The sequence below is a fragment of the Pinus tabuliformis genome, chromosome X, assembly GCF_031772625.1.
Source record: "Pinus tabuliformis cultivar Carrire ecotype Pingquan chromosome X, CPIR1, whole genome shotgun sequence".
Taxonomy (NCBI): domain Eukaryota; kingdom Viridiplantae; phylum Streptophyta; class Pinopsida; order Pinales; family Pinaceae; genus Pinus; species Pinus tabuliformis.
The window spans coordinates 579,001,055-579,013,120 of NC_142308.1; the positions used below are offsets into that span (position 1 = coordinate 579,001,055).

A 12,066-nucleotide genomic window follows, 5' to 3' on the forward strand; every position below is an offset into this window, starting at 1 on the left:
TTTTTTGCTTGGGTTGGTCCAATACTGGAAATATATTTTTTGGTATATCTTCATGCTTATGTTTGGCAATATTAATATTGGCAGGTCTTTATAAAATGCATTATTCATTGCATTTGACCAACTTACATGAATATGGTGCAGGTACGGCATGTAGTCTTGCTATTGTGTCAGTTTGTAAATTATTTGGAAGTAACTCGGTTGCCAATCTATTGTCCATCAGAGAAAGAAAAGAATGATTCTAAATTGTATGCTAACAATGTCCGTAAGTTGATGGCAGTTGAGGTATGCTCTTTTTATCCATATATGTTTTATTTGTGGCTAAAAGTTGGAAGAATCTCAAATGGAAAAGAACCATTATGTCACAAGCCAATTACTAACCAAGGACATTCATTTTATTATTCTAAAGTGCATTTTGGCATATTGTGTTGTTTATTGAAAAATGTAGTGTTCCCTATCAAAATGCATCTGCCTATCCATGCGTAATAAATTAATTAGTGCTATTCCTTTTATTAAACCTCCTGTATAGCTTTCTTTACACAAGTGGGTGAATGTTGAAGTATAATCAGCAGAAATAATCAATTGGCCAACAACAACTGGAATCTTTTGTTTCCCTTCTCTTTATTGACTGTGTTATATTAGGAATTTATACCCCCAATGCAACAACTTCCCATAGCTGCAGATGTTTATCTTTCTGAAAGCATTTGATATCCTGAAAACAATCCTCTGATGGCCTTTTACTTGAATCTGTTGAATGGCGCCTTCGATCCTTAACCAACTTCTTTTTCCATAAGTAGGCATAAGTTGTATGATTTTTTCAGTCTCCATTTTATCGAAAATAAATATGTGACAACTTCCTATAGCTGCAGGTGTTTATCTTTCTGAAAGAATTTTTCAGTCAAACCAGTCACCCCTTGGGCTTGGGATTTGTGATAATAATCACAGTGAACTCCAAATTTGAGGGTGCTGGATTTCAGGAAGAAGATTTTTACTGCTGAATTCCTTTTTCAATCTTAAAATGGATCCTTTGTAGAACTTAGAAGTAGATTTTCCTAAGTTGCACGAAACGGGGAAACGGGTACGAGTTTCGGAAATGGGCACGGGTACGAAATGTGACCCCCCCAAATTTTGGAAACGGGGAAACACAATATATACATATATGTATGTATGTATTAGGACATTTAAGAAATATGTGCAATCATAAAGCATACATGTACATTCTAATTTATTACATTATGATTAAATTATCAATTGTCAATGCATAAACTATAAGTTTCTAAATTTACATCACATTTACTCATGAATGATCACATAATGAAGATAGAAATATCCAAAATCATCCATGAGAAATTTCTAATTTCTTGTCTCGTGCTTGATTGGGAGTCTCCTCCTACATAGTCAAACGACCTTAATGCTCTTGATTAAATACAAGTTTCATACCCTAGTACCCTACATGCTCTTGATTATTGGGAGTCTCCCATGCATAGAGGGCTTGGTTCTCTTGATTAAATACAAGTTCCATACCCTAGCACATGACAAAATCCAATGGAAACATTGCAATCCCCCCAATCCTGAAATCCTGAAAAACAGATAAGTTTGCTGGATTTTGAGTGAGATCTAAAATTCTACTTTCTCCATATGAAATCCAATGAGGGCGAAACCACTCTCAAACACCCTGAGTCATTTCATGGTAATGTTAAAAATTTAAGTAAAAGGATGAAAATGAATACAAGAAAATGGTGATGTTAAAAAAAATACAAGAAAAAGTCAAGTTACAAAAGGAAACTCCGACGTACAGGCCAGAAATTAGAAGAAAAAGAAAAATACAAGAAAAAATGAATTTAACATTACCATGAACTGCATATCAACACTAGGGCCATAGGCTTGAACATTCCGCTGCCCCACTCAAAAAAATCCTTTTTTTTTGTAACTTGAGAGCTAAGTCATTGGATTCGTCCTAAACCCCCTGCGAATCTCGAATCCGGCGAATCTGACACGATTCGGTCCGGATTCGTGTCCAAATCACAGGACACGTCGTGTCTGAGGGCGTGTCACGATTTTCAAAAGTGTGTCACGATTTTGGGACACATGTTCGGTTTCCAGGACTCGCTAAGCTCAGCGCGGGAATGAAAAGGGCGTGTTTGCTCATTAAAATTGTCATTTGGCAAGTGATTTGTGCTGTTGGCAAGTGATTTGTGTTGTTGGAGCAAGGAGTAAAGCATTTTGGCAGCTTCATGATCAAGTCTAGGCCCTGATATTGATATGCTATTCATGGTAATGTTAAATTCTTAAAGTAAAAGTGACATTCTCCTTAATATTCATTTTCATCCTTTTACTTAAATTTTTAACATTACCATGAAATGACTCAGGATGTTTGAGAGTGGTTCCGGCCTCATTGGATTTCATATGGAGAAAGTAGAATTTTAGATTTCATTCAAAATCTAGCAGACTTATAAGTTTTTCAGGATTTTAGGATTGGGGGATTGCAATGTTTCCATTGAATTTTGTCATGTATTAGGGTATGGAACTCGTGTTTAATCAAGAGCACCAAACCAAGAGCTTCTGAATATGTCGCTCCCGCTCCCGTTTTCGCTCCCGCTCCCTGCTTTCGCTCTCGCTCCCAAGTAACATTGTTCTTGATGATATGGGTCTGGACACCATTGTTGAGTTGGCATTGGCCAACATGGATCTCAATGATCCAGTGCTAGAGCCTGTTAGATTTGATGACTTAGAGGGGTCAACCTCCATACCAGCAGATGCAGAGGCGACTATGGATACAACAGAGTAGGAGGATGTAGAGGAGAGCAGTGGGGACCATGATGATGGGGACAATGATGCTGATTGATGCCTTGAGGCTTGTATACCTGTAGTTGTTTTATTTTCTATTTCTATTTGCCATTGGCATTGCACCAACACTACCTATGTAACACATTTTGATTTGATGACTTAATGAGAAAACTACAGTTGTCAATGTGTTTATCTTACTATCTGTAGTTGTAAGTTGTCTTTCAGTTATGAATTATGAATCATGATTTAAATTTTTAATAGATTTATCATTTATGTGACCAGTACCACTGACATTTATTTGAATTTTGTATGTACTATGCATGCTAATAGCTATAGATGAAGATCTATATTTGAAATCAATAAATTTGTATCATTAATTAAAATTTGTGTAAGAAATATGATAATATCTAATTTTTAATATATATGTATATTTTTTAAATATATATATATATTTAATAAAATAATATATAACAGGTCCTAATGTGTCCTGTTTCGGGGTGTCAGCGTGTCCGAATCCGACACCACGAATCTCGAATCCTACGTGTCCCGAATCCCCGTGTCAGGTGACTTAGCTTGAGAGACATCTAGAAGCATCTATAGGATATTTGAGTCGCCTAATAAAAAATTAGAAGCGAAAAAAAAATACAAGAAAAAGTCAAGTTACAAGAGGAAACTCCGACGTACGGGCTAGAAACTCGTTTCCGGCCATACTGGCCACGTTTCCTTCTCGAGAAACGTGCCAATACAGCCGAAATGAGTTTCTGGGCCGTACCGTACGGGTTTCCCCGTTTCTGTTTCGTTTCCGTATGGAAACGGATCTTGGACCCACGTTTCCTGCAACTTAGATATTTTTGTAAAAATAAGCCAGATTTATGCCTATATGACTATGTTGCATGGAACATGGAAATGTCTGGAAGTTTCCAAATGAGTATGATTGGAAACATGGCCCTCTAAAAATGTAAACATCGGGGGAAACGTTATATATATATATATATATATATATATATAATTTTTCTTTATACAAATAAGTTAGTAACAAACTGAGGGGTTTGAGGTTCATGACCGGGAATCTCATATATGCAGGTTGAAGAAAGCTCTCTATGGCATGAAGCAAGCACCCCGGGCTTGGTATGAGATGATTGATAGCTATCTGATGACGCTGAGATTCACTAGAAGTGAAGCCAATCCGAACCTTTACTTTAAGGTTGAAGATGATAAACCTCTCATACTGGTACTTTATGTGGACGACCTCTTTCTGACAAGTGCAAACCCTCTCATTAACAAATGTAAGAGGGAGTTGGCTTCCGAATTTGAAATGAAGGACCTAGGACTGATGCACTACTTACTAGGGTTAGAGGTCTGGCAATAGCTAGGAGAAATTTTCCTATCTCAAGGAAAATATGTTGTGAAGATATTGGAAAGATTTGGGATGGTGGACTGCAAGCCTGTGACTACCCTGATGGAACTTAACTTCAAGAAGTTATGTGGTAGTGTTGCGGGACTCGTATTGGGAAATGCTTCTGAGTATTGTCAACTCATAAGAGCACTGATGTTCTTGGTGAATTCCCGTCCGGATATATGTTTTGCTGTTAATACGTTGAGCCAATATATGGCTGAGCCTCATCTCACACATTGGATTGGTGCCAAGAATCTTCTGCGATATCTTCGGGGCACAATCACTCATGGATTGAGATACACTGTCGGAGATGTGAGGTTGCATGGTTATTCTGATGCTGATTGGGCCGACAGTATGGTGGATCACAAGAGCACTTTTGGGTGCTGCTTCTCTTTGGGTTCTACTTCGATATCCTGGATGGGCAGGAAGCAGAAGTCGGTTGCTTTGAGCACCGTCGAGGCTGAATACATAGCTGCAAGTATGGCCTCCTGTGAAGCTGTCTAGTTGAGGAAGCTCTTCAGTGAGCTATTTGGACATGTGTTGGATACCATCGTGATCCTCTGCAATAACCAGAGTGGTATCTGATTATCAGAGAATCCTATATTTCATGATCGCTTCAAGCATATAGACATCAGGTACTACTTTATCCAGGATATGGTACATCAAGGAGCAATAAGGCTCCATCACATTGGGACTGATGAGCAGCTCGTCGACATTCTGACAAAGCCCTTGGGAAAGGTCTAATTCTTGACTTTCCGAGAATGACTAGAAGTCGTGGAGAGACCCTCTTATGAGGGTCCTATATGATATGGACATTGAGCTCTGGGAGCTCCGAGGAGCTTGGGGTACTTCTTGGAGCGATGAGCAACCATAGGGTGAGCGGTTCAGCCTTCCCCTAATGGTTTTCTATTTTGGCAGGATGAGTGGTTCATCCTTCTCTTGCTAAGACACAACCATAGGATGAGTGGTCTAGCCTTCTCCTAGTGGTTTGTTGTTAATTTTTGGTATGTTCTATGCTAGAGCAATTTATTTAAATTTTCACAGTTAGCAATCACATCAGCATTACGATAAACTGCAGATAGAACATAAATATAATATGCAGAAGACAAGCCAAGACAAGAGGACACAAGATATGGCGCAAGCCAGGGACAAACCCCACAATGTGTGGGGAAACCCTTTGATCAAATCTTCTTTTATCTTCAAAGTTCAGTAGAGAAAGAGAGAGAGAGAGAGAGTACAATTACAACAGAAGTCAACACTTTGACTTGTCTAGATCATTGTTTTAAAAAACGGCCGTTTTGATACCGAAATGGCCGAGTTGATCCGAGCCGATACCCTCAGCCATGACTTGGCCTTTGAAACGGTACGTTTGGCCGAGTCAGCCATGACTCGGCCAACTCGGCTGTTTCTGTTATGACTCGGCCGAGTCACAAAAAGCCGGCCCAGAACACGTTAAACAACAATTTAATATTTTTTAATGGATTTTTAAGGTGATTTCTAATTGGTTTGGAGTCCAAGGTGTTATATGAATTTGCTAAATGTCATTTGGGGTCCATTCCCCCTCCCAAACCCTATTTAACACACTCAAATGCTCTCTACTATTGATATGCTATTCAAATTTCATGGTAATGTTAAATTCTTAAAGTAAAAGTGACATTCTCCTTAATCTTCATTTTCATCCTTTTACTTAAATTTTTAACATTACCATGAAATGACTCAGGATGTTTGAGAGTGGTTTCGGCCTCATTGGATTTCATATGGAGAAAGTAGAATTTTAGATTTCATTCAAAATCCAGCAGACTTATCAGTTTTTCAGGATTTCAGGGTTGGAGGATTGCAATGTTTCCATTGAATTTTGTCATGTATTAGGGTATCGAACTCTTATTTAATCAAGAGCACCAATCCCTCTATGTACCTTGATGTTAGTGACATTGGTTGTTGAACTCCTCTGGGATTCGCTCCCAAACCAGGAGCTTCTGAAAATGTCGCTCCCGCTCCCATTTTCGCTCCTGCTCCCAAGTAACACAAAGAAGAGAAACCGTTTGGATCAAAAATGGTTAAATGATAGTTTATGTCCAATACAACCTCTGGCTCAGACGAAACCATTTGCTGAACAAAAGACCTGATTCAGATCCCATTGTGTTGGAAGACATTGATCCAACATGAGATTGGGTAGTGGAGAGTCGTCCAGCAGAGTTTGATCTTGATGAGGATCTTGATTTAGATTTAGATATCGAGACATCAATTGAACTTGAACATGCTGTTCAGTTGAATGCAGATCCCAATCCACCATCCTCAGTCTCACAGCCAGCAAGGACTCCAGTTGTAGGTGTGTTTGGAAACATGAATGAAAATCTCTAAAATTATGTTTAAAATCTTTAAAATTATGTTTTTTTATAAAAAAAATAAATATTTAATGTATTTTTTACAACGACCGAGTCATTGAAATCGAGCCGGCCGAGTCATTACCGTTTCGGAGTCGGAGTCGAAGTCAATCCTCGGCCGAGTCGGAGTCGGAGTCGGAGTCTTAAAACATTGGTCTAGATCTAAGCATAGATCATCTTCTATAACAATGAGATAAGTTGAAGACATTCTGCTTCAACTAATTCTCCAAGGTGACTCCTTCACCTATCATCGTGCTGCATCTGGTTCTCTTGTTGTACCACTCATACTGCACCATACTTCACTAATCACGTTGCTCATGTCCATGATCTTATCCATCATCATGCTGCCCTTCATTTCCATGATCTCATGCTGCCCATGTCCATGATCTTATCCATCATTATGCTGCCCTCATACATCAGCATGTAGTCTCATTGCCAATCATGCTGCCCTTTACTTCATCATGCAGTCCCATTACTAATTATGTTCATATACATATATATGATGAGATCATTTTGAGATCATGATCTTAGACACTAATCCTTGCCAAGACTGACTCTTCTTGACTTGGTGATCATTGCTTCTTTCATCATGCTGAGGCTGTTATGATTCTAATCATCTTGACTGCCTCAGAGATACTTATTCATACTGAAACCTGCTTCATCATTGTGATTATGCCGAGACAGTGACATATACATATGTGAGACTGAGATGATACCCAACGTAATTTTCATTGTGCAATCTGAACTGCCACAGGGAAACCATTGAGATCTGTATGCATAGATTGCGGCTACAATAGTTCCTTCCTACAGTGCAGCTACAGTAGTTCCTACCTGCGGTGCGGCTACAACAGTTCCTTCCTGCGGCCTAATTACCTGTATCACTGCGGCTACCCTCAGCTTCATCATTCACTGCGGCTTCTGCGGTTACTTAGGTTATAAGTGAGTTTTGTCATACTATACTTAAACCTGTATAGTGTATACACAAATGTGGAATGGTAGAGAGGTGTGTAATATAGTCCCTTCGTCCAAGATTACACAGTCCAATATGCTTAGAAAGACTGCTTCTTTCCTTTACCACGCTGTTACCAACAACGTTGTATTACAGCGGCTCCACTTCCATGTTGGACTGCGGTTATGACTACAACTTCATGACTTGCGTATTAGGCTATAGGTCAACCCTTTTGACTGCGTGTTAGGGTATCATTAAGATCATAGCTAGGTCCTTAGATCTGCGGCTAGGTCTCAATGAACAACGTATATATTGAACAACGTATTGATCGTGTGGTTCCATATGCTTTAACTGCGGTCTAGGTCTATCCCATTGTCTGCGTGAACATGACTGCCTTTAGGCTGCTACAGGCAGCATATGAAGGCTTCTTGGATAGCGTATCAATGTCACCCTTGACCGCATTTAGGGATGCTCCATTACTGCGGCCAGATCTCCTCTAACTGTGGCTCCATGCCTTGACTGCGTTTCCCTTTTATGACAGCGTATAACTGCATCTAGGCCATCACTTAACTGTTTCCATTGTTGTGCGTATAATTGCTCCATTAACGGATTAGGGCATCGTACTGTAGCTAGGGCATCATCTTGCAGCTGGGGCTCCTTTTAGGCCAGCGTATTCTTTTGGTTCTCTCCTTCTCCAAAAACCCAGACGTGGAGAGGAGATCACCTCAAGAATACGTGTGTGCAAATGATATCAAATCCTCATCTATTTATACCAAAATGAGGATGATGAATAGACACGTCGGTTGGGCTTCTAGAGCCTACATAAGAGCTGGTCGGCTTGACTATAATTACATAAACAAAATAAATTCATATCTCCATTAATACTTATCAGAATCGGATGATCTTTGGATCAATCCTACACCTCTCGACGAGAGGGATCCAATAAAAATATCAGCTGCCAGAAATAAGCTAACCCACATGGAGTTTGGCCCTAGTTGCGAATTTAACACTCCCTCTCAACTAGGGAGAACTCCATCCACTGATCCATATGTACGACTGTACTATCTCTGCCATTAGTGCCTTGCACTACTTTGCCTAGCTCTGCTGGCTCTACTCAGCTCTGCTGGCTTTGCTCTGCTCTGCTCAGCTCTGCTGGCTCGGCTCTGCTCTTCTCAACGCTGCTGGCTCTGCTAGGTCTGCTCTGCTCAACGCTACTGGCTCTGCCCAGCACTGCTGGTTCTGCTAGCTTTGCTCTGCTCAGCGCTATTGGCTCTGCCCAGCGCTGCTGGTTCTGCTAGCTCTGCTCTGCTGAACTATGAAGAAGAAGAATTGATCGAGAATGTCTCATACCATTCTCCACTGACCCGAAGTCAGACTCAGAGTGCGTACCACTGGTCCCAGACTAGTCTCAACTGACCCAAAGTCAGCGTCATAGTATGTACCACTCTCATTGGTTCCAGACCAGTCCTGCACTGACACGAAGTCAGTCTTGGAGTATGTACCACTGGTCCCAGACAAGTCTCAGCCGACCCGAAGTTAGCGTCATAGTATGTACAACTCCTACCACTGGTCCCAGACCAGTACTATTGATCCCAGATCAATGTAGGACATCCTAGCGTAGGGAGTACGGTAGATACAATGATGCGTCCATCGGTACTACTATGGTCCCTAACTTCATTTCCCTGCTCATTGATCAGATGAGAGGTACTTCCCATGAGTCCCAGACTGCATGGGTAGGATGCCTCGACAAGAAAACTTAATCAATCTTGTCCTCACAGGAGAACACATCAATCCTGCTACAATCGCCATGGAGAACACATCAATCCAGGCTGCCATGGAGAACACATCAATCCAGGCCTCACAGGAGAACACATCAATCCTGCTACAATCGCCATGGAGAACACATCAATCCAGGCCTCACAGGAGAACTAATCATCCTGCTACACAAGAGAGCGAATCATCTTGTCCCACAAGAGAGCGAATCATCTTGTCCCACAAGAGAGCGAATCGTCTTGTTTCAGTGCGCACCACCAGGGGAGGGTGAGTCACCTTGTGGTCGTATGTTGCTCCAATAGAACTGCAAGCCCCCCAAAGCTCCTAGAGCTCAATGTATGCAGCATGCAGGACCCTTTTACAAAGGTCTCTCGACGACTCCAAGTCGTTCGGGAAAATCACAAATTTGATCTTTCCTCAGGGCTCTGTCCTGTACATCATCTCAGTGTGATGGAGCCTCCTTGATCATCGACTTACCATATCCCAGATAAGGCAGTAATTGATGTCTATCTGCTGGAGCAATTGTCAAATACGGGATTCCTTAATAATCGAATCCCATCTCTGGTTGTCACAGAGATTCATAGTGGTATTCATCATGTGTACAAACAGCTCACTGAAGAGCTTCAGCAACCAGACTGCCTCACAGAAGGCCATACTATCAGCAATGTGTTCTACCTTGGTGGTGCTCAGAGTCACCGACTTCTGCTTCCTGCTCATCCAGGATATCAAGGCAGATTCCAAACAACACTGAGAAGTGCTCTAGTGATCCTCCATACTTCCTCCCCACTCATCATTCGAATAATCATGTGGTTTCATATTTCCGGCAGTGTATCTCAATTCATGAGAGATTGTGCCCTGAAGATATCTTAGAAGATTCTTGGCACCAATCTAGTGAGGCTCAACCAAATATGAGCTCACCATGCTAACTGCAACACAGATGTCCGGACGGAGGTTCTCCAAGAACATCAACGCGAATGAGTTTATGAAACTCAGAGGCATTTCCCAAATCTGGTCTGACATCATTACCATATAACTTCTGAAAGTTAAGATCCTCGAGGCAGTCACAAGCTTGCATCTTATCTTCCCACATTCAGAATCCAACTCCCTCTGTCTCCTATAAATGAGAGGGTCTGCACCTGTCAGACATAGGTGCCGGTACGAGAGGTTTATCATCCACAACCTTCGAGTAATGGTTTGGATCAGTTTCACTCCTAGTGAATCTCAGCTGCATTAGACAGCTATCAATCCTCTCATATTATGCCTGAGGTGTTTTTCTTCAAGCCATAGAGGGCTTTCTTCCCCCTGTATACATGAGATTCCTTGATCATGATTCTCAAACTCCTCGGGTTGTTCCAACCCTGTGAACCTGCTGCATGAGGGGAATGGTACCCTTATAATATTTTCCTTTGGTACATTTCAGACATGTACCTTCATGCTTCCTTTTGAATTCAGGCATCCTAGTCACCATTTGACTCACAGACCTCTAGAGCTGAGTCAATGGACATGGTCCCTAGTGGACTTCCTGCAACTTGATACAACCCTGAACTCAAAAACATCTTTAAAAGATCTATTTTCAAACACGTACCTTTCCATCGATAAGTGCCACCCTGCAACCTTTGACTTCCATTTCCGAGATGGACATCAGGTTCGATCAGGTACATAAAAGAGATTTTGGGGTTCCTTGCTTTCGTGGAAGAGTCGACCATTTCCTTGATGACCTGCATTACCAGTCATTCTTTTGATCATTGAAGATGTCCCAGGAATGATTGTTATCTTCATCAAGAGATGTGTCTCTGCCATTCGGACACTCCTTCGCATAACGGCTGAACTTATTTTAACAAGGCATCCGCCTTTCCTTCCACCCTTAGATCTGAACTTCCCAATGAAGTGATCGTAAGATGGATCATCAAAATCTTCCGCTGCGCCATTCTGATAACATTCTTTGCTTTGAATTCACCCTCGGTGAATTATGAGGAACCCATTGATCCTTCTGTCTTGTCCCAACTGTCTTCGGTGATTGCTCTTTCACTCCTGCTTGGGCATTGTCTTCACCTCAGCTCTGATACCATGTTAATTTTTGGTATGTTCTATGCTAGAGCAATTTATTTAAATTTTCACAGTTAGCAATCACATCAGCATTACGATAAACTACAGATAGAACATAAATATAATATGCAGAAGACAAGCCAAGACAAGAGGACACAAGATATGGCGCAAGCCAGGGACAAACCCCACAATGTGTGGGGAAACCCTTTGATCAAATCTTCTTTTATCTTCAAAGTTCAGCAGAGAGAGAGAGAGAGAGAGAGAGAGAGAGAGAGAGAGAGTACAATTACAACAGAAGTCAACACTTTGACTTGTCTAGATCTAAGCATAGATCATCTTCTATAACAATGAGATCAGTTGAAGACATTCTGCTTCAACTGATTCTCCAAGGTGACTCCTTCACCTATCATCGTGCTGCATCTGGTTCTCTTGCTGTACCACTCATACTGCACCATACTTCACTAATCACGTTGCTCATGTCCATGATCTTATCCATCATCATGCTGCCCTTCATTTCCATGATCTCATGCTGCCCATGTCCATGATCTTATCCATCATCATGCTGCCCTCATACATCAGCATGTAGTCTCATTGCCAATCATGCTGCCCTTTACTTCATCATGCAGTCCCATTACTAATTATGTTCATATACATATATATGATGAGATCATTTTGAGATCATGATCTTAGACACTAATCCTTGCCAAGACTGACTCTTCTTGACTTGGTGATCA

The 12,066-nt window shown here is 41.1% G+C and overlaps 1 protein-coding gene across 7 annotated transcripts in view; it reads left to right on the forward strand.

The window, feature by feature from the left end:
• Positions 1-12,066, forward strand: part of LOC149141334 (Phospholipid/glycerol acyltransferase family protein) — a 193,081-nt gene that overhangs the window by 131,906 nt on the left and 49,109 nt on the right. For all 7 annotated transcript variants that reach the window (XR_016265202.1, XR_016265203.1, XM_089452987.1 and 4 more), the window contains one exon: positions 142-282. Coding sequence is in view for 5 of the 7 variants with exons in the window: in XM_089452987.1 (XP_089309113.1) it covers positions 142-282 (141 nt within the window). In the remaining 2 variants the exon portion in view is untranslated. The remainder of the gene's footprint in view (positions 1-141; positions 283-12,066) is intronic.